General features: G+C 44.9%; 2 protein-coding genes across 6 annotated transcripts in view; one reads left to right on the top strand and one right to left on the bottom strand.

The window, feature by feature from the left end:
• The window catches only part of LOC130297385 (platelet endothelial cell adhesion molecule-like), a 385117-nt gene that overhangs the window by 196527 nt on the left and 164449 nt on the right, over positions 1-24141 (top strand). For all 3 annotated transcript variants that reach the window (XM_056549812.1, XM_056549810.1, XM_056549811.1), the window contains exon 7: positions 13126-13319. The gene's annotated coding sequence lies outside the window, so the exon portion shown is untranslated. The remainder of the gene's footprint in view (positions 1-13125; positions 13320-24141) is intronic.
• The window catches only part of LOC130297381 (ABC-type organic anion transporter ABCA8-like), a 91124-nt gene that overhangs the window by 55115 nt on the left and 11868 nt on the right, over positions 1-24141 (bottom strand). For all 3 annotated transcript variants that reach the window (XM_056549797.1, XM_056549798.1, XM_056549796.1), the window contains 9 exons: positions 23591-23743; positions 18553-18647; positions 13052-13278; positions 8082-8220; positions 5284-5469; positions 4830-4977; positions 3818-3983; positions 3581-3639; positions 3220-3330 (listed from right to left, as the gene is read on the bottom strand). In XM_056549797.1, the coding sequence (XP_056405772.1) occupies positions 3220-3330; positions 3581-3639; positions 3818-3983; positions 4830-4977; positions 5284-5469; positions 8082-8220; positions 13052-13278; positions 18553-18647; positions 23591-23743 (1284 nt within the window). The remainder of the gene's footprint in view (positions 1-3219; positions 3331-3580; positions 3640-3817; positions 3984-4829; positions 4978-5283; positions 5470-8081; positions 8221-13051; positions 13279-18552; positions 18648-23590; positions 23744-24141) is intronic.

Below are 24141 nucleotides of genomic sequence, written 5' to 3'. Positions count from 1 at the left end.
ACCACTGCACCCAGCAGCCATTCAACTGGCTGTATTACCTGCTGCACTGACTAAAGTCACTTGTTGTTTCCCCATAACCATCAACTTTGACAGGTGAACTGTTGGACAAGCGTGCATATTTATGGAGGATTGGGAGACATACCTGTTGGCCAAATAAACATTGGGCAGATAGCTATCTTTATGTGTATGGCCAGCTGTGGACCAAGTTCACATGTGGCACATTTGCTGCTGGCAGTTTCCCCATAGATTTTGACATGTGATGTGGTGTGATGTGGATCTTTAACCTCCCTGGCGGTATGATTCTGTCTGGAAATTTGTACCAAAAGCGGTACAATTTTTTGCACTGAATTTCACATCTCCCCCCACCCATTTCACATCTCCCCTGTCACATTCCCCCTCCCATGTCACATTCTCCCTCCCCTTGTTACATCCCCCCCCCTTGTCACATTTTCCCCCCTCCTTGTCACATTCTCCCCCCTCCTTGTCACATTCTCCCCCCTCCTTGTCACATTCTCCCCTCTCCTTGTCACATTCTCCCCTCTCCTTGTCACATTCTCCCCTCTCCTTGTCACATTCTCCCCTCTCCTTGTCACATTCTCCCCCCTTCATGTTACATTCCCCTCCCCCGTCTTATCCCCCCCTTGTCACATCCCCCCCCATTCATGTCACATTCCCCTCCCCCCCTGTCACATTCCCCCCCCCCTTGTCACATTCCCCCCTCTGTCATATTCCCCCCTTTGTCACATTCTTCCTCCCCCCCCCCCCCCCCGTCACATTCATCCCCCCCCTCTTGTCCTGCAGCAGCATTCACTGTGTTTTCCGGGCAGATTTCAAACCTTGTGTATTTGCTGCAGAACAATTCCTTTCCCCTTCAGCCAATCACAGGCTTTACACCACTGCGGCCTGTGATTGGCTGAAAAGGGAAAGGTCCTGTAAGATGAATAGTGAAGAGAGCAGGTGAAGAGAGCGCACGGAGGGGAATGGCATCTGCAGGGACCGGGATTAGGTAAGCAAAAGTTTTTTTTTATTTTACTCCTTTTACACTTAGCTCAGTGTTTTTCTAACAGGGTGCCTCCTGCTGTTGTGAAACTAATACTCCCAGCATGCCCGGACAGCCTTTGGCTGTTCAGGCATGCTGAGAGTTGTAGTTTTGCAACAGCTGGAGGCCCCCTGGTAGGGAAACACTGACTTTTAGTATTTTTCTTTACCTGCTCTGGCCGGCCCCCGCCACGGGAGCCGACCAGAGCAGATAATCGCATGTTTTCCCGGGGGCCGCATCGCTATATCGCATTGCTTTTGCGATATATATCATGCAGCCCGGCCGGCAAGTCTGAAATTCTACCCCGAGCGTGACTCAGGGTTACCGATCCTGGCAGGGAACATTAACCCCGAGTCACGCTCGGGATTACCGCTCAGGAGGTTAAATCTAATGCAGGTAATTTAGATCACATATTTCACTGCAGTTGTCACCCCTTCATTTTGGTATAATCCACAGTAAGGCTAAGTTTACACTTGGTTTTTTTGTGGCCCAAAAAACGCAAGAACAAAACGCCTGAAAAAGGCCACAGCATTTTCCTGTATTTTGCGTTTTTTTCTTGCATATTTTGTCTGGCTTTTTTTGCCTTTGAATGGAAATAGCATTTTTGGCCCCTTTGTTCAAAATTTGTTGGATACCAACAAAAAATAAATAAAGGATGCAGTTGTGATGGAAAAAAAATGTATTTAACGAAATTTATATTATAATATATTTTTAGGTTGTACTGCTACTCCCAGCATGGAACACACTGTTCCATGATGGGAGTAGTAGTTCCTGTACTAATAGACAGATCACCCCTGGTGTCACTCCTGAAACCCGATGCGATCGTCCATAATATAGCAAAGATGTGGAGCGGCTCTATACAGCGCTCACATCTCTGCTCTGTACTCCGGCCGGCCAGTGATGTGAATAGAACATCACTCATTCATATTTTCCGCCCAGAGTGGGGATTGGCTGGATGGTGGCAGACAATCACCACTCCCAGCGGGAAGTATTAATGAGTGAGTGGCCGGCCAGAGTACAGAGCAGAGACAGCAGAAGAAAGCTGCTCTGCATCTCAGGGATGAAGAATGATCGCAGCGGGTGTCAAGAGTGACACCTGCTGTGATCTGTCCTTAACTGCAGGTACTATTGCTCCCAACATGAAGCACACTCAGCTCCATAGACAGATCGCAGCGAGTATCACTCCTGATACCCACTGTGATCCTCCTTTATAATGTATAGATGCGGGCGGCTGGCCGGCAGATCTTCTATGGTCCCCTGAATTGACGTATATATATATATATATATATACACCTATTCATATTTCCCACAGAGAGTTGTGATTGGCTCGAACAATCTGGCCAATCACAGCTCTCTGCGGAAAATATGAATAGGTATATATATATATATAAAGGTGCAGAAGACCATAGAAGAGCGGCCGGCCGCATCTATACATTATACAGGAGGATTGCAACGAGTGTCAGAAGTGACATCCGAGGCGATCTGTCAATTAGTACAGGTATTACTACTCCCATCATGGAACAGTGTGTTCCATGCTGGGAGTAGTAGTACTTCCTAAATATAAAAACTAAAAATAATGAAAAACACACACACACACACACACTACATTTTTACAATTGTCGGCTACATTTTTAGTGCCCTGCCCGCACACATAAATTGCTCCCTGTTTAAAAATTAATTGAAATATTTTCTTTATAAAAAAAAAAGATACATTTCGTTAAATACAACTTGTTCCATCACTACTGAATCTTTTTTAATATTTTTTTTAATGGTACACTATGAAATTTTATTTAAAAAGGTATCTCCATCACTTTTTTGGGATCGAAAGAATAAAAACTGCCTGCAAAAACACCAAAGTTAAAACCCACATGTCATTTTTCTTGGTGGTTTTTTTAGACTTCTATGGGAGAATAATGCCACGATTTCAGGGGAAAAAACGCCATAGGCTCAACATGCTGAGACTTTGCAAAACCGCCAAGGAACTAAAAAAGTGTGAAAAAATGCCAAAAAACCAAGTGGAAACAGCCTAAGTGCTGTGAAATTTCCATGGTTTCATGGTAGACAAGTTCCCCCCATATGGAGCCTCCCTCTCACTACTGTAAATGTAAAGACTCTTTCCAGGAAACGTTTCCTCCCACTGTAGTCGGAGGAGGCTCGGCATAAAGAGCGCCGTATCTCACCACTGGTCGCTGTGCTCATCCCGCTCAGAATATTCAGTAACGTTGTCTTCCCAGCTCCGCTGTGACCCAGAAGAGCTGTGATCTGCCCCTCATACACATCCAGATCCAGACCTGGGGACAAGATAAAAGACGTCTCCAGTAAATTCCCCTGAATCCAGCGCAGGACTATATCTATCCCCATCATGATAAGCGGTGTCCCTGGAATATTGGGCGCCGGAGTCATAGAATCTTGGGGTAGTAATAATAATACTTTATACTCATATATAGATCTTATAGATGAACATCCAGAGCTAACAATAAACATTATACTGTAGTAGTGATGGGGTTCAGGGGCTCGGCTCTCTCTTCATACATCTCTCACCTCTTAAAGCTTCCGTCTTCTTGTCTTTGCCGCTGTAGATTTTATTAACTTTATTAATCCTACAAGAGTTGACAAAGAGACAGAAGAAATATAAGGATCCAGATTAAGGATCAAATCTGCGCAGGATCCTGTATGTGTGAACGTCCCCTAAAGCTGTTTATGGACATGACCTGGATGGGAACACAACATTATCCCCTACGCCTGGGCACCCAAGTCCCCTCCACCTGCAGTACATACATGATGGCCTCTTTTCCTTGTAGTTCAGCTGAGACCTCCTCTATGTAATCCCCAATGCCCGCCCGCTCTCTTTCTTCACGATATGATGAGATTGGGGTCTTTTTCCTTCCTGACCAGTAAGACGATCGCAGGAAGAACAGTGGCTCGTGCCTCCAGCCATGTTTATCTGGAGGGAAGAGAAATGACCTCACATCACACTTATACTGTATAAAAGGGCTCGTCCACTCCCCTGTAAATAATGCGGAATCCTTATGTGATAGAGCACTGAACAATTCTCCAATATATATTTTGATGTTTGTAGCACCAACATATTCTGTAGCACTGTACACATATTATTATGATTAACATCGGTCCCTGTCACTATTTGAGCCTATCATCTAAACACCATACTATCCTTTTAAGATTCTGTTGGTGTGTGGGACGAAAGCCACAAGAACACGTAAAGAACATAGAGGCCCAGATTTATCAAACTGCGTGAGTGAAAAAATAGAGTAATTTTCCCACAGCAACCAATCACAGCTCAGGTTTCACTTTACCAGTACTCATTAGCTGAGCTGTGATTGGTTGCTGTGGGAAAATCACTCTAGTTTTTCTCTCACACAGTTTGATAAATCTGGGCCAGAGACTCCAGGCAAATGTCAGCTTTTAACCCAAAACCCCAGGCAACTATGTTAACCAATTAACCCATGTGCTTCAATTTCTTGTATTTTTTAACATCTCAGCTCATTGTCAATGCTGTGTACACTACCCACCAGTAGCATCTGAGAACTGATTTATAGAACAACAGAGGAAGAACTTATACTCTCTCTTGTGGCAAGACCGAGTTTCTGCCATTTCTGCCAGGGTGTGTTATTTTTTTGGGGGTGTATAACAGTTGCTGTAGTTTAAGAGTTTTCTAATACAGAGCTCTGAACCCTTAACTTAGAGTCACCTCCTGGCACCTGAAGGGTGGTCCATTGTCTCAGGGCAGTACAATTGATCAGAAGATCAGGCCCACACTCCTCAGCTTTACCTGCTAGAATCTTCTCGAAGTACAATGTGAGAAGGAGGTAGAGTCCGGAGTCCAGCAGGAGGCTGATGTAGCTGCTCAAGAGGAAGGACGAGTCTTCAGCAATGTCTGAGAAGAAGACACCCTGGAGGTCCATTTCCGTATTTACGCTCTGTAAACAAAAGATGCCAGGACTTAGTGGTCTCACAGCCAGGAGTGATGTAATAATCTTATTATATATATATATGATATTTTTATTTCTATCCTGCACATACTGCCACAATTCTTACCCTTACATGGGTTTATGGGACATTGCTACAGTGGCCTTTTTTTCCGAGTAAGGGACCAAAATCTGATTGCATATACCCAGACACAGCTCTATAATTACAGTTGTGGCCATGTATGGTACTGTAGTTCTGTTTATTTCTGTATACAGTATACTTGGTCTGTATGTGGAGAAGATAACAGTAGAAGTTACCTGTGTGATCCCAACAGAGAAGGCGTATGGTGCAAAAACACATAGGATGACTTCTAGCCAGATGGGCATGATCTTCACAAGCGGCAGGACGCTCAGAATGGAAAGGACCAGGGTGATAAAGAATCCTGTGATGGCGACTAGTCGCGGCTTCCTGAGCAGAGCACACAGCATGAAAGTGAAGAAGATCTGCAAGAGAGTGAGCAATGAATTGTCCATTAACAGAAGAAACTCACTGACTCAGTGCTGGAAGAATAGGTGGGACAATGATCCCTATTATTTTGAAGTAACAACATGAGTAGATCCTGAGAGACGGCTTGGTGGGGGAACATTGTGCTGGGATAGTAGGTAGGACGGTGATTCCTACTATTGTGGAGGAACAACCTGGGCGGATCCTGAGAGCTGACTGGGAGGAGAGCACTGTGGTGAGGTACATAGGTGGGACAATGATCCCTATTATTGTCGAGGAACAGCCTGGGCGGATCCTGACAGCTGACTGGGAGGAGAGCACTGTGGTGAGGTTCATAGGTGGGACAATTATCACTATTATTGTGGAGGAACAGCCGGGGTGGATCCTGAGAGCTGACTGGGAGGAGAGCACTGTGGTGAGGTACATAGGTGGGACAATGATCCCTATTATTGTGGAGGAACAGTCTGGGCAGATCCTGAGAGCTGACTGGGAGGAGAGCACTGTGGTGAGGTACATAGGTGGGACAATTATCACTATTATTGTGGAGGAAGAGCCTGGGCGGATCCTGAGAGCTGACTGGGAGGAGAGCACTGTGGTGAGGTACATAGGTGGGACAATTATCACTATTATTGTGGAGGAACAGCCTGGGAGGATCCTGAGAGCTGACTGGGAGGAGAGCACTGTGGTGAGCTACATAGGTGGGACAATTATCACTATTATTGTGGAGGAACAGCCTGGGTGGATCCTGAGAGCTGACTGGGCGAGAGCACTGTGGTGAGATACATAGGTGGGACAATTATCACTTTTATTGTGGAGGAACAGCCGGGGTGGATCCTGAGAGCTGACTGGGAGGAGAGCACTGTGATGAGGTACATAGGTGGGGCAATGATCCCTATTATTGTGGAGGAACAGCTGGGTGGATCCTGAGAGCTGACTGGGAGGAGAGCACTGTGATGAGGTACATAGGTGGGGCAATGATCCCTATTATTGTGGAGGAACAGCCTGGCCGGATCCTGAGAGCTGACTGGGAGGAGAGCACTGTGGTGAGGTACATAGGTGGGGCAATGATCCCTATTATTGTGGAGGAACAGCCGGGTGGATCCTGAGAGCTGACTGGGCGAGAGCACTGTGGTGAGGTACATAGGTGGGACATTGATCCCTATTATTGTGGAGGAAGAGCCTGGGCGGATCCTGAGAGCTGACTGGGCGAGAGCACTGTGGTGAGGTACATAGGTGGGACAATTATCACTATTATTGTGGAGGAACAGCCTGGGTGGATCCTGAAAGCTGACTGGGCGAGAGCACTGTGGTGAGGTACATAGGTGGGACATTGATCCCTATTATTGTGGAGGAAGAGCCTGGGCGGATCCTGAGAGCTGACTGGGAGGAGAGCACTGTGGTGAGGTACATAGGTGGGACAATGATCCCTATTATTGTGGAGGAACAGCCTGGGTGGATCCTGAGAGCTGACTGGGAGGAGAGCACTGTGGTGAGGTACATAGGTGGGGCAATGATCCCTATTATTGTGGAGGAAGAGCCTGGGCGGATCCTGAGAGCTGACTGGGAGGAGAGCACTGTGGTGAGGTACATAGGTGGGGCAATGATCCCTATTATTGTGGAGGAAGAGCCTGGGCGGATCCTGAGAGCTGACTGGGAGGAGAGCACTGTGGTGAGGTACATAGGTGGGGCAATGATCCCTATTATTGTGGAGGAAGAGCCTGGGCGGATCCTGAGAGCTGACTGGGAGGAGAGCACTGTGGTGAGCTACATAGGTGGGACAATTATCACTATTATTGTGGAGGAAGAGCCTGGGCGGATCCTGAGAGCTGACTGGGAGGAGAGCACTGTGGTGAGGTACATAGGTGGGGCAATGATCCCTATTATTGTGGAGGAAGAGCCTGGGCGGATCCTGAGAGCTGACTGGGAGGAGAGCACTGTGGTGAGGTACATAGGTGGGACAATTATCACTATTATTGTGGAGGAAGAGCCTGGGCGGATCCTGAGAGCTGACTGGGAGGAGAGCACTGTGGTGAGGTACATAGGTGGGGCAATGATCCCTATTATTGTGGAGGAAGAGCCTGGGCGGATCCTGAGAGCTGACTGGGAGGAGAGCACTGTGGTGAGGTACATAGGTGGGGCAATGATCCCTATTATTGTAGAGGAAGAGCCTGGCCGGATCCTGAGAGCTGACTGGGAGGAGAGCACTGTGGTGAGGTACATAGGTGGGACAATTATCACTATTATTGTGGAGGAAGAGCCTGGCCGGATCCTGAGAGCCAGCTAGAAGGTGAACACTGTGCGGGTGGAGTAGGTAGGAATATGATTACAAATATTGTGAAGATAAAGAGCAAATTCTGAGAGCTGGTTCAGAAGAGAGCACTGTGCCTGGGTGGCGGGGGGTAAAGGTTGGGCAGTGATCCCCCTTATTGTGGAGGAACAGGATGAGCAAATCCTGAGAGCCAGCTGGAAAGGGGAGCACTGAATTATAGCAGACTTTGCAGAGATACCAACCACCAGAACAGAAAAAGGTGATGACTATGGAAAGAAAAGATCAGAAGAACTGTGAATGCTTCTCTGGTGACTTGAGAGCATGAAGCTTTAGCAATCCTACCATTGATATCCCATAGAGGAAGAACAGAAGCAGGATAACTCCATAGGAACTTCTCTTAAAGACATATGTGGTTGTGACAAGAGTCATCAGATTTGCGATAATCAGGACATAAACCGCGTAGAGCAATCCCCACGATAACCTGAGAAATAGGAGAAGGTGTGTGAACATTCTTCATATATTGATGCCTCCAGAAATTAATCTCCTAAAATACTCTGGACGGCTAAAGATCCATACACTATAATGCATTCGGAAAGTCTTCACACCTTTTTTTTTTCTTCAGATTTTGGTATGTTACACCATGTGCTAAAATACAAAAAAAAATCTGCACTCAATAGCCCTTAAAGGGGTTGTCAACTACAAGATGATTTTGGTACGTGCCGGCCAGACAGTAATGGACATGCTTAGGAAGGATCTGCGTTTGTCTTGGGGCTAAATGGCTATGCTGTGAGATTACCATAATGCTGTGGCTATCTTTTTGTGAACTGGGTATTTCCTGTTGGAGTTTGCTTTCTCAAACTACAAATCCCATAGTTTCTTGCTTGTAAGTGTGAGATCACTTTCCTCCCTCCCACACATCAGCCACCCCACCAATTGAAACAAAAAGGAGCTGCATTCCATTCAAAAGACCAGTGTTTTCTAACCAGGGTACCTACAGCTGTTGCAAAAATACAATTAGTTGCAGAATGATCTCTCTCCCACCCAGCGGTTGCTCCACCTATTGAAGTAGGACAGGCTCCCTCTGATCACCTGACTAGGGATGTCAGGTCTCAGCCGCACTGCAACCTGGGAAAACCTGAGACCTGAGTAATTTTGTATGCTGTTAAAAATAGATATTGGGGCGAAAATCACAGAAAAATTGCGAGAAAACCGTCACACACAGGTACAGACACTATATTATGAGCTACACTAACTTCACAGCCCCTGTAGCATAGTCAAATTTAAAAAAAATCCTGGAATGCCCCTTTAATGACAAAGTGGAAAGAGAATCACAAATCTTTACTAGTTTATTTAAAAGGAAAAACTAAAATCTTGCAGTGACATAAGGATTCATACTCTTTTTTAAAGAATGGAAAAAAGGTGAAGCCACTTCAGGGTGCGATTACAGCCCCCAGTATTCTCGTATTTATGAAAGGAAAAACAAGACCTCTAATTCCAGGCACTGCTGCCTCTTTGAGACATCAAAAGGAGGATAGCCAAGGATTCTCTTTATAAGTCCCTGGAAGAACCATTAATTGGTAGAAAAGAAAGTATAAAAAAAATATAAATGTAGATGACCTGTTTCAAGGGAGAACCCTCCTCTTCCTCAAACCAGTATGCCTGATCTGGGGAAGAGAGGGTTCTCCCTCAAAACGCATCATCTACCTTTATATTTAGTTTTTTTATACTTATTTTTATTTTCTTTACTATCAATAAATGGTCCTTCCAGTGACTTAAAAATAATTCTTAGCTATCCTTCTTTTGATGTCTCAAACAGTCAGCAGCACCTGGAATTAGAGGTCTTGTTTTTCCTTTCTTATATATATCTCTAGTACCATTCAGGACAGGTTGCTCCTGTTTCCTGTGACTGTCCGGGCCAGCAGCAACTCCACATCTTCTTTTATACCTAACCGCACTGATGGTAACACACAAGGCGCTATCCTTTGGTCTTCTTTTTCCTTTCCTTTGTCCAATATTCTTAGGGATGAGGCCACAAGGTTTTAGGGATTTTCTGCCATTTTCTCTGCAGATCCTCTCAAGCTGTGTCAGGTTGGATGAGAACCGTAGGTGAAAGCCATTTTCAGTTCTCTATATAGAGAGGAAAAAAGAGAACAAGAGCGGCGCTCGTACAGTGTGCTAAATTTAGGGGTTAGAAACAGCTGGACGTGGAGAGTGTTTTGAAGGCTCGATGCCTGCTCACCTGGATTGGTTGTGCGGGCAGGCACAACACTGGACAGCGCCTTTTATGGTAGATGTCGGGGTGCAGCCAGCCGTTGGTCCCGCTGTGAAAGCGGTGTAGAGGCAGTGAAGAGGTACTTGGCAGGAGGGTAGCCTGGCAGACCTTTCTTACTGGCAGGTAAAAATCTGACTTGGATGCTTGCCGCCTCAAACCCACGGAGTCTTATTATATTATTCAGTATTGTCTTTATTGAGAGCATAAAGGCAGTACAGTTTAGGACAATGCATTTCGGAGGTGTGTCCTCCTTCCTCAGGTCCATTCGGACCTAAGGAAGGAGGACACACCTCCGATACGCGTTGTCCTAGACTGTACTGCCTTTATGCTCTCAATAAAGACAATACTGAATAATATAATAAGACTCCGTGGGTTTGAGGCGGCAAGCATCCAAGTCAGATTTTTCACCTGCCAGTAAGGCTAGCCCTGCCAGGCTACCCTCCTGCCAAGTACCTCTTCACATTTTCAGTTCTCTGTTCAGTTGAGTTCAGGCTCTGGCTGGGCCACTCAAGGACATCCAACGAGTTGGCCCTAAGTCAGTCCTGTGTTGTCTTGGCTGTGTGCTTAGGGTCATTGTCTTATTGGAAGGTGAACCTTTTGCCCAGTCTGAGGTCCAGAGTGCTCTGGGTCAGGTTTTCATTAAAAGTATTTCTGTAATTTGCTCCATTCAGCTTTTCCTCAACCCTGATCAGTCTCCCTCTCCCCAGAGCATAATGGTGCCCCTACCATGCTTTACTGTAGGGATGATATTGGGCAGATGAGGAGCAGTACCTGGTTTTCTCCAGACATGATGCTGTCCCCACCATGATAACTGTAGGGATGCTGTCCCCACCATGATAACTGTAGGTGATGGGCAGTACCTGCTGTCCCCACCATGATAACTGTAGGGATGCTGTCCCCACCATGATAACTGTAGGTGATGGGCAGTACCTGGTTTCCTCCAGACATGATGCTGCCCCCACCATGATCACTGTAGGGATGGTATTGGCCAGGTGATGGGCAGTGCCTGGTTTCCTCCAGACATGATGCTGTCCCCACCATGATAACTGTAGGGATGGTATTGGGCAGATGAGGAACATTACCTGGTTTCCTCCAGACATGATGCTGTCCCCACCATGATAACTGTAGGGATGGTATTGGGCAGGTGATGGGCAGTACCTGGTTTCCTCCAGACATGATGCTGCCCCCACCATGATCACTGTTGGGATGGTATTGAGCAGGTGATGATCAGTGCCTGGTTTCCTCCAGACATGATGCTGCCCCCACCATAATCACTGTACGGATGGTATTGGGCAGGTGATGGGCAGTGCCTGGTTTCCCCCAGACATGATGCTGCCCCCACCATGATCACTGTAGGGATGGTATTGGGCAGGTGATGGGCAGTAGCTGGTTTCCTCCAGACATGATGCTGCCCCCACCATGATCACTGTAGGGATGGTATTGGGCAGGTGATGGGCAGTGCCTGGTTTCCCCCAGACATGATGCTGCCCCCACCATGATTACTGTAAGGATGGTATTGGGCAGGTGATGGGCAATGCCTGGTTTCCTCCAGACATGATGCTGCCTCCACCATGATCACCGTAGGGATGGTATTGGGTAGGTGATGGGCAGTGCCTGGTTTCCTCCAGACATGATGCTGCCCCCACCATGATCACTGTAGGGATGGTATTGGGCAGGTGATGGGCAGTGCCTGGTGTCCTCCAGACATGATGCTGCCCCCACCCTGATCACTGTAGGGATGGTATTGGGCAGGTGATGGGCAGTACCTGGTTTCCCCCAGACATGATGCTGCCCCCACCATGATGACTGTAGGGATGGTATTGGGCAGGTGATGGGCAGTACCTGGTTTCCTATATACATTTATGCTGCCCCCACCATGATCACTGTAGGGATGGTATTGGGCAGGTGATGGGAAGTACCTGGTTTCCCCCAGACATAATGCTGCCCCCACCATGATCACTGTAGGGATGGTATTGGGCAGGTGATGGGCAGTGCCTGGTTTCCTCCAGACATGATGCTGCCCCCACCATGATCACTGTAGGGATGGTATTGGGCAGGTGATGGGCTATGCCAGGTTTCCTCCAGACATGATGCTTAGAAATGAGGCCAGAAAGTTACATCTTGGTTACATCATACAAAAAAATATTGTTCCTCACAGTCTGAAAGTTCTTGAGATGCTTTTTTTTTGTAAATTCCAGGTGGCTTTCATGTGTGATTACTGAGGAGAGGCTTCTTTCTGCCATTAAGACCAGATTGTGGAGGCTGCAGTTTGTCCCATCTGTACACATGATCTTTGGGGCTACACCAGAGTGACTATGGGGTTCTTGGTCTCCTCTCTTACCAAGCCCCTTCTCCCCTGATTACTTAGTTTGGTGGGGCAGCAGCTCCATGTATAAAAAAATAAACTTCTCATTGTGGAGTATTGAGTGCAGAATAATGGAGAAAACTTGATTATTTATTTCATTTTAGCTCAAGGTGCAACAAAACAAAATGTGAAAAAGGGAAAGAGTCTGAAGACTTTCCTAATGCGTTATATAAAACTCTCAATCTGTGATGTCGCACAAGATCAGAACTCCCCTCTTCTGAAATATTTTGTGCTTCTCCCACTATTTAAGGGTGCATTCACATCACAATTATGCTGTACTGTTTTGAATTAGCTTTGGTTTTTTTTATGTAGACAGACAAAGCTGTATGCAATCGTGTGCTGAATATGATTTGCATTAACTAAAAAAAACAAAAAGACAAAAACAATTAAACAACCATGGTAGACTACAGTTTTGTGCACTGGAAAAAAATGCAGAAGAAAGGAAATGTACAAAAACTTATACAACCGGATACTTCTCTTTGTGTAAGTTTTTATATGGGTGGTCAATGTATACAGCAAGAGATTCGGTTGTGTACGTTTTCCAAATACAAACTGTATACGGTAACCGTATAGCAAAAACTTGATGTGAATGCTCCCTTACACTGTGACCTCTCACAAAGTTCAGAAATTCTGCAACTGAAATCCTCTGTGCTGCAGAGAAATGCTGCTACTCACCAGAAGGCCAGGTCTCGGAGCCCCATTATCTTCATGATCTCTCTCTTCTCTTTTCTTTCCTTGGCGATGTAAAGTGTCAGCAGGTAGGAGAGGGAGATGTAACACATGCACATGCTCAGAATGAAGATGCCTATCAACAGGATCGACCGTAATATCCCACTGCCGAACCTCATCTTCACCACCTCAGTGGAGAGCAGAATGTCCCACACCGAGTGATTCGTGTTCACCTTGAGAAGGAGGAAACCATGACAGGTCACACTTACATCAGGTATGTACCGTAGAGTATTTTACACTAGTCACCTCCAAAGCTGCATCACACAGGACTGCCTATACATATTTCAGGTTATTATACTCTTTGTACTTGATATATGTCACATGGCAGGGACGTGCAAGTAACCCAATTTTTGTTTGTGCTCCAACCACAATTTTGTCAAGGAAGCTGTTCCCATATACACAATATAGGAAGGGGCTTTGCTTTGGCACAGCTCAGAATGGTTCAGCTTTTAAGCCAGATGATTGGATATTTGGTCTCTGTCCCTATGATGCTTTTATAGCAGCTTTACAGAATTTAACCATCATTATGGTGCTTTCTAGCATATATATACATGACATAACCAATGCAGATGTAAATGTTCTTTGGTTTTCAATTTCTCAGTCCCTGAGACCAATGATGAAGATGTTCACAGATTGGCTTACTGTGGTGCATATGTAGACTTTTCTTTACAACTGTAGTCCTGCAACACTCAGAAGCACATATGCAGGGAAATCTTCCTGACATGGCAGCCAAGCAGAGGCCAATAAAGAGATTAGTTTATTCAGAGAGGTCCTTGTTCAACCTTCTCCTCTCTAACATAGACAGTATTCTTTCTCTCAGAGATGATTTTGTAGTACAATGTCCTCACAGTATGAACAGGAACAGTGAATTTGTTGTAGACAGAATTTACCTAGGCTTAAGTCAGGTGTGTATATATATATATATGCCTAGCAATAGCAAACCTAGGAGATGTTACTATCAAAGGCCAATAAAGAGATTAGTTTATTCAGAGAGGTCCTTGTTCAACCTTCTCCTCTCTAACATAGACGGTATTCTTTCTCTCAGAGATGATTTTGTAGTACAATGTCCTCACAGTATGGACAGGAACAGTGAATTTGTTGTAGACAGAATTTACCTAGACTTAAGTCATGTGTATATATATATGCCTAGCAATAGCAAACCTAGGAGATGTTACTATCAAAGGCCAATAAAGAGATTAGTTTATTTAGAGAGGTCCTTGTTCAACCTTCTCCTCTCTAACATAGACGGTATTCTTTCTCTCGGAGATGATTTTGTAGTACAATGTCCTCACAGTATGGACAGGAACAGTGAATTTGTTGTAGACAGAATTTAATTAGGTTTAAGTCAGGTGTATATATATGCCTAGTGTTACGCCTAGCGCTCCGGGTCCCCGCTCCTCCCCGGAGCGCGTACGGCGTCTCTCTCTCCGCAGCGCCCCGGTCGGTCCCGCTGACCGGGAGCGCTGCCCTGTCCTGGCCGTTGGGGATGCGATTCGCACAGCGGGACGCGCCCGCTCGCGAATCGCATCCCAGGTCACTTACCCGTTCCCGTCTCCTGCTGTCATGTGCTGGCGCGCGCGGCTCCGCTCTCTAGGGCGCGCGCGCGCCAGCTCCCTGAGATTTAAAGGGCCAGTGCACCAATGATTGGTACCTGGCCCAATTAGCTTAATTGGCTCCCACCTGTTCCCTGGCTATATCTAGTCTCCTCCCTTGCACTCCCTTGCCGGATCTTGTTGCCCTTGTGCCTAGTGAAAGCGTTTTGTGTGTTTATAGCCAGTGTACCAGATCTCCTGCTATCTCCCCTGACTACGAATCTTGCCGCCTGCCCCCGACCTTCTGCTACGTCCGACTTTGCTTCTGCCTACTCCCTTGTACCTCGCCTATCTTCAGCATCTTCAGCAGCCAGAGAGGTGAGCCGTTGCTAGTGGATACGACCTGGTCACTACCGCCGCAGCAAGACCATCCCGCTTTGCGGCGGGCTCTGGTGAAAACCTGTAGTGGCTTAGAACCGGTCCACTAGCGCGGTCCTCGCCATCCCTCTCTGGCACAGAGGATCCACTACCTGCCAGCCGGCATCGTGACAGTAGATCCGGCCATGGATCCCGCTGAGGTTCCCCTGCCAGTTGCCTCTGATATCACCACGGTGGTCGCCCAGCAAGCCCGACAGATCGCCCATCTAACCCACCAGCTGTCGGAAGTGTCCACCATTGTGCACCAACATTCGCAACTTCTTCAGCAATCATCTCCTCCGCCAGCTCCTGCACCTCCTCCGCAGCGAGTGGCCACTCCTAGCCTCCGCCTGTCCTTGCCGGACAAATTTAATGGGGACTCTAAGTTTTGCCGTGGCTTTCTTTCGCAATGTTCATTGCACTTGGAGATGATGTCGGACCAGTTTCCCACTGAAAGGTCTAAGGTGGCTTTCGTAGTCAGCCTTCTGTCTGGAAAAGCCCTGTCATGGGCCACACCGCTCTGGGACCGCAATGACCCCGTCACCGCCTCTGTACACTCCTTCTTCTCGGAAATTCGAAGTGTCTTTGAGGAACCTGCCCGAGCCTCTTCTGCTGAGACTGCCCTGCTGAACCTCGTCCAGGGTAATTCTTCCGTTGGCGAGTACGCCATACAATTCCGTACCCTTGCTTCTGAACTTTCCTGGAATAATGAGGCTCTCTGCGCGACCTTTAAAAAAGGCCTATCCAGCAACATTAAAGATGTTCTGGCCGCACGAGAGACTCCTGCTAACCTGCATGAACTCATTCATCTAGCCACTCGCATTGACATGCGTTTTTCTGAGAGGCATCAAGAGCTCCGCCAGGAAAAAGACTTAGATCTCTGGACACCTCTCCCACAGTCTCCACTGCAATCTGCGCCTAGGCCTCCCGCCGAGGAGGCCATGCAAGTGGATCGGTCTCGCCTGACCCTGGAAGAGAGGAATCGCCGTAAGGAAGAGAATCTTTGTCTGTACTGTGCCAGTACTGAACATTTTTTGGTGGAGTGCCCAATCCGTCCTCCACGTCTGGGAAACGCACGCTCGCACCCAGCTCTCGTGGGTGTGGCGTCTCTTGATGCTAAGTCGACTTCTCCACGTCTCACGGTGCCTGTTCGGATTTCTACGTCAGCCAGCTCTCCCCTCTCAGCCGTGGCCTGCCTGGACTCTGGAGCTTCTGGGAATTTTATTCGGGAGTCCTTAGTGAATAAATTCCACATTCCGGTGACCCGTCTTGTCAAGCCACTCCACATTTCCGCGGTCAACGGAGCCAGATTGGACTGCACCGTGCGTTATCGCACGGAGCCCCTCCTAATGTGCATCGGACCTCATCACGAGGAAATTGTATTTTTTGTCCTTCCTAATTGCACTTCTGAAGTTCTCCTTGGACTACCCTGGCTTCAACACCATTCCCCAACCCTGGATTGGTCCACTGGGGAGATCAAGAGTTGGGGTCCCTCTTGTTCCAAGGACTGCCTTCAACCGGTCCCCAGTACTCCCTGCCGTGACCCTGTGGTTCCTCCTGTATCCGGTCCCCCTAAGGTCATTAAGGACTCTGCCTGCCACAAGAAATACCTCTCCCCCCCTCCCAGTCCCATCAGGCAAACCTCTGTGTCCCCTCTTGGCCCTCGTCCTGGTGTCACACTGCCCCGTGCCAAGTCTCGCCCTCTGCCCTCCCTCCCCATCCCTACTCCTGCTGTTCCGCCTGCTGTTGAGGAATCCCTCCATCCTTTCCCGTGTCCTCATCCCAGGGGAGGCAGTTACCAGACAAAGGGAAGGGGAGACCTAAGGGGGGGGTACTGTTACGCCTAGCGCTCCGGGTCCCCGCTCCTCCCCGGAGCGCGTACGGCGTCTCTCTCTCCGCAGCGCCCCGGTCGGTCCCGCTGACCGGGAGCGCTGCCCTGTCCTGGCCGTTGGGGATGCGATTCGCACAGCGGGACGCGCCCGCTCGCGAATCGCATCCCAGGTCACTTACCCGTTCCCGTCTCCTGCTGTCATGTGCTGGCGCGCGCGGCTCCGCTCTCTAGGGCGCGCTGCGCGCCAGCTCCCTGAGATTTAAAGGGCCAGTGCACCAATGATTGGTACCTGGCCCAATTAGCTTAATTGGCTCCCACCTGTTCCCTGGCTATATCTAGTCTCCTCCCTTGCACTCCCTTGCCGGATCTTGTTGCCCTTGTGCCTAGTGAAAGCGTTTTGTGTGTTTATAGCCAGTGTACCAGATCTCCTGCTATCTCCCCTGACTACGAATCTTGCCGCCTGCCCCCGACCTTCTGCTACGTCCGACTTTGCTTCTGCCTACTCCCTTGTACCTCGCCTATCTTCAGCATCTTCAGCAGCCAGAGAGGTGAGCCGTTGCTAGTGGATACGACCTGGTCACTACCGCCGCAGCAAGACCATCCCGCTTTGCGGCGGGCTCTGGTGAAAACCTGTAGTGGCTTAGAACCGGTCCACTAGCGCGGTCCTCGCCATCCCTCTCTGGCACAGAGGATCCACTACCTGCCAGCCGGCATCGTGACACCTAGCAATAGCAAACCTAGGAGATGTTACTATCAAAGGCCAATAAAGAGATTAGTTTATTCAGAGAGGTCCTTGTTCAACCTTCTCCTCTCTAACATAGACAGTATTCTTTCTCTCGGAGATGATTTTGTAGTACAATGTCCTCACAGTATGGACAGGAACAGTGAATTTGTTGTAGACAGAATTTACGTAGGTTTAAGTCAGGTGTATATATATGCCTAGCAATAGCAAACCTAGAAGATGTTACTATCAGAGGCCAATAAAGAGATTAGTTTATTCAGAGAGGTCCTTGTTCAACCTTCTCCTCTCTAACATAGACGGTATTCTTTCTCTCGGAGATGATTTTGTAGTACAATGTGAATTTGTTGTAGACAGAATTTACCTAGGTTTAAGACATGTGGCCTAGGTGTATATATGCAAACCTAGGAGATGTTACTATCAAAGGCCAGGTCTATACTAACTAGATCTAACAGGTTTAGGGTTACCCCTTCTCCTGACATAGGCTGGTTGGACTAGGGGCGTCTCCTGCCACCATTGGTGAAGAATAAGTGACCAAAGCATTGTTTATCTGGAGAAAATTGAGAGTTAATAAACCCTTAATACCTCAGTGTATGCAATAAATGTGGTGCGATGCACATAAATACCTTTACAGTAACTCTTCAGTACCTTTACACCTTTATAAATTAAGAAAACCTTTTGACTCTCAGCCGTTTGACAACTTTCTTAGTAAAGTAGCTGGAACCATTGTTGCTACTGGAACACAACAGGAACATTTTGTACTCCTGATACCTCTCACAGTCCAGAGTTTATCACAAAGGACTAAAGGGACAGGATACATTGTAACAACCACTCAGGTGTAAGGAGTATTGGCCGTGTAGGCTTTCAGACTCTGGATCCAGTCAGTGATTATCAATACTGTTTCCATCCTCAGCAGCTCTTCACTTACCTCGATAATGGCGGCATCGATAGCGGCCTGTAGCATTAGGAACCCATTGCTCCAGTACAAAAGCGGAGAGCACCGATAGTCATCATGGCAGAAATCTGTGGAGACACATTCCCTGTATTTACTAATTCCCTTCCCGACTTGGTGTTTTTCCACAATATTTACTATTCTGGCGCACGCTTAATGTAGGCACAGTGCAGCAGAAAAACCTGATGGAGAACTGCAACAGCCTGGAGTAAAAGCAGCGAAGGAAAGAAAAACCTTAAAGGGGTACTCTGGTGAAAAACATATATATATAGATATATATATATATATATATATATATATATATATATTTTTTTTTTTTATTTTTTTTTTGTAAATCAACTGGTGCCAGAAAGTTAAACAGATTTGTAAATAACTTCTATTAAAAAAATCTTAATTTTTCCAGTACTTATTAGCTGCTGAATACTACAGAGGAAATTCTTTTCTTTTTGGAACACAGAGTTCTCTGCTGACATCGTGACCACAGTGCTCTCTGCCGACATCTCTGTTCATTTTAAGAACTGTCCAGAGTAGGAGAAAATCCCCATAGCAAACATATGCTGCTCTGGACTGTTCCTAAAATGAACAGAGGTGTCAGCAGAGAGCACTGTGTTCCAAAAAGAAAAGTATTTCCTCTGTAGTATTCAGCAGCTAATAAGAACTGGAATGATTAAGATTTTTTAATAGAAGTAATTTACAAATCTGTTTGACTTTCTGGAACCAGTTGATTAAAAAAAAAAAAAAAAAAAAGTTTTCCACTGGAGTACCCCTTTAAAAACAAAATTTTCCCAGGAGGTTGATGCTGTTCAAAACACTCATATGATTTATCTGAGGGAAATCTGTTAACATCAGAATAATTTGTTAATATTTTTTACATTAGCAGAGTATCCATTCTGTTTCCTTTTTGTCCCCCCCCCCCCCCCCCAAAAAAAAAAAATATAAAATAAAAAATTGCCTTTGTGATATAATGTAACACAATACAAATTCAAAACCCAACACTGAAACTTGTACAATGTCACTCAATACAGAAAGAAATCTTTGTTTGTTTGTTTTGGAAGAAATAATAATTAAGCGTTAGTTTTTTGTTTATTTTTTGGGGGGAGAAAATAATAATTAAAACATCTATCATAGATTTATAAATACGATTTGAATACGATCTGAAATGCAAAGTTTTTCTAGGTAAATGTTGTTTTCCCATCACCTTCTATGTGGTAAGAAATAGTTAAGGTTTTTCTCACACTTTTAACCCCTTGAGGACACAGCCAAATTTATCTGACCTGTGACACTTTACGTCACCTGTTCGGCGTGATACACATGTGACGGTAGGGATGGCACCGATACTTGTATTATTATTACAGGTCACATATAATATAGGACAATACCCCCTTCATCTATAATATTATACATCACCTCACATTATATATTATTACAGATCACATTATATATTATTACAGGTCACATATAATATAGGACTATACCCCCTTCATCTATAATATTATACATCACCTCACATTATATATTATTACAGGTCACATTATATATTATTACAGATCACATATAATATAGGACTATACCCCCTTCATCTATAATATTATACATCACCTCACATTATATATTATTACAGGTCACATTATATATTATTACAGGTCACATTATATATTATTACAGGTCACATTATATATTATTACAGGTCACATTATATATTATTACAGATCACATATAATATAGGACTATACCCCCTTCATCTATAATATTATACATCACCTCACATTATATATTATTACAGGTCACATTATATATTATTACAGGTCACATTATATATTATTACAGGTCACATATAATATAGGACTATACCCCCTTCATCTATAATATTATACATCACCTCACATTATATATTATTACAGGTCACATTATATATTATTACAGGTCACATATAATATAGGACTATACCCCCTTCATCTATAATATTATACATCACCTCACATTATATATTATTACAGGTCACATTATATATTATTACAGGTCACATTATATATTATTACAGGTCACATTATATATTATTACAGGTCACGTTATGTATTATTACAGGTCACATTATATATTATTACAGGTCACATATAACATAGGACTATACCCCCTTCATCTATAATATTATACATCACCTCACATTATATATTATTACAGGTCACATATAATATAGGACTATACCCCTTCATCTGTAATATTATACATCACCTCACATTATATATTATTACAGGTCACATTATATATTATTACAGGTCACATATAATATAGGACTATACCCCCTTCATCTATAATATTATACATCACCTCACATTATATATTATTACAGGTCACATATAATATAGGACTATACCCCCTTCATCTATAATATTATACATCACCTCACATTATATATTATTACAGGTCACATTATATATTATTACAGGTCACATTATATATTATTACAGGTCACATTATATATTATTACAGGTCACATATAACATAGGACTATACCCCCTTCATCTATAATATTATACATCACCTCACATTATATATTATTACAGGTCACATATAATATAGGACTATACCCCTTCATCTGTAATATTATACATCACCTCACATTATATATTATTACAGGTCACATTATATATTATTACAGGTCACATATAATATAGGACTATACCCCCTTCATCTATAATATTATACATCACCTCACATTATATATTATTACTGGTCACATTATATATTATTACAGGTCACATATAACATAGGACTATACCCCCTTCATCTATAATATTATACATCACCTCACATTATATATTATTACAGGTCACATTATATATTATTACAGGTCACATATAACATAGGTCTTTACCCCCTTCATCTATAATATTATACATCACCTCACATTATATATTATTACAGGTCACATTATATATTATTACAGGTCACATATAATATAGGACTATACCCCCTTCATCTATAATATTATACATCACCTCACATTATATATTATTACAGGTCACATTATATATTATTACAGGTCACATATAACATAGGTCTTTACCCCCTTCATCTATAATATTATACATCACCTCACATTATATATTATTACAGGTCACATTATATATTATTACAGGTCACATATAATATAGGACTATACCCCCTTCATCTATAATATTATACATCACCTCACATTATATATTATTACTGGTCACATTATATATTATTACAGGTCACATATAACATAGGACTATACCCCCTTCATCTATAATATTATACATCACCTCACATTATATATTATTACAGGTCACATTATATATTATTACAGGTCACATTATATATTATTACAGGTCACATATAACATAGGTCTTTACCCCCTTCATCTATAATATTATACATCACCTCACATTATATATTATTACAGGTCACATATAATATAGGACTATACCCCCTTCATCTATAATATTATACATCACCTCACATTATATATTATTACAGGTCACATTATATATTATTACAGGTCACATATAACATAGGTGTACCTGTGGCACGTCTTCCTTAAATATGACTTCAGGGCCTATTTGTGACAGGTAAAGTTGCAGAAATATACACCTCCTCTATAGATGGTTTATATTTCTACACCTGGCACAAGTGTGGCCACGAAGCTGTTGGATTTACTGCGATGATGAGGCACCGATATGTCCTCATCTCGACTCTATTGATGGGGGTCCATCTATCGGGCCGAGCCATAAAAGCATTGGGGTGCTGGGCCACAAACTGTTGGACATGCAAGTATGTCTCAACCACCATCAAATTGACAAAGTGCTCACTGAAAAAAATGTCAATTTCAGTGAGGACTTTGGGGTCAATTTGGATTCCTGGGCGGCCAACAAACCCAGTGGCTCATATCTGTCCTAAACTGGGGTCCAGACGGGGTCACCTGTAAGGGGAATTGAACAGGTGAGGGGGGGGGGGGGACGTTTGTGGTCCGAGCAACTCTTATGTGCTGTGTGGATGGACCGTACCGTATGTACAGTTTGCATTGATTGCTGATCAGTGAATTGTTACTGATCAGCACTTTTTTGGGGTGCAGGTTCTTTTGAGCTTATTTTTATTATTATAATTTTTTTTTTTGTTTCTGAGTGATCCAGCGACTGTTCTGCACTCTGTGACCGGACTGCAAACTCCCGTAAAAAGAGCAAAAAAAAAAGTACCCCCAAAAAGTGCTGATCAGAAATAACTCACTGATCAGCAGTCACCGCAGTCTGTACTTGAAGTACGGTCCAGCCACACAGCACAGAACAGTTACTGGTGGCACAGACCACATACGCCCCCCCCCCCCCCACAGTACTGATGGGTAACTTAGATTAGTGGTCTTCAAAACTGTGGCCCTCCAGATGTTGCAAAACTACAACTCCCTGCTGTTGGTTGTAGTTTTGCAACATCTAGAGGACCACAGTTTGGAGACCATTTGTCTAAGTGACCCACAGCGGTACAAGGTGCTGCAAAAATAAATAAATACAAGGGTTACTTAGACCAGTGGTCTCCACAAACCGTGACCCTTAAGATGTTGCAAAACTACAACTCCCAGCATGCCCAGACAGCCACTGGCTGGGGACCCCCGCAATCTCCTGCATGGGCCCTCTGCTCCCCCCCCCCCCCCCCCCCCCCGGGAACATGGTGTGCCAACCCCCTCACCAGCAGCGGCCTACACGCCCTCTCCATATATCAGACTTGGGGAGCAGGGCAGCAGCCCTGATTGGCTGAAGCAATCATGTGATCCCCTCAGCATCCTCCTGCACAATCTCTATAGAACATAAGAGCATAAAAGTGCATTGACAATACATTACAGTGCAATAATTATACATTTAAACCTGAGCAGTGGGCCCAGAGCAGAAACACTAGGGGACATCCACCTGACTGGTCAGGAAGACAGGTATGTTCCGCACCGGGACACCACAGAGGATGGTCCCCAATCTGATGGGGAAGGGACTTCATCCGCAGCTCTTACCTTTATCGACTAGGTAGTCATTAGCAGTGGGTATATTATATTTTTGGTAGACGATAGAATATGTAAATTCATTCTCAAACGTCACCATAATTGTGTCTTCAGACAAGTTCTTTTGCATTTCTGTCTCACTGGAGAATCCCTCAATGGTGAGTCCTGGAGGAGGGAAAAGAAGAGACGTCAGGTATCATTCACCATCTCTGACCCCAGACGGGTGTATTCAGCTGCGGTGCGACCTCCCTGTGATGGTGGAGGGGATGCAGAGCGTGACCGCTATGTTTCTCAGTTTCCTAGTTTGGCGGCAGAGGAGGGGTCTGAAGATCTTTATGGAGAAAAAAATTCTTATATATTTTTTAGTGCTTTTAGGGTTTGGTTTTATGGGGTGTATATGCTAAGGGGTTATCCACCGCAGATTCACTTATTACTGGAGGAGGTGCGTGCAAAACACAGAAAATGTGCAAGTAAATCGACCAGCAGAGCCAATATTAGAACTGATGGAAATGTCAAATGTGAACAGACTGCAGGCTCCGCCCACAAATGCTGCTTAAAGGAGA

This window comes from Hyla sarda, chromosome 13, assembly GCF_029499605.1.
Source record: "Hyla sarda isolate aHylSar1 chromosome 13, aHylSar1.hap1, whole genome shotgun sequence".
In the NCBI taxonomy this organism is placed as follows: Eukaryota; Metazoa; Chordata; class Amphibia; order Anura; family Hylidae; genus Hyla; species Hyla sarda.
This window is presented reverse-complemented; position numbering and strand designations above follow the sequence as displayed.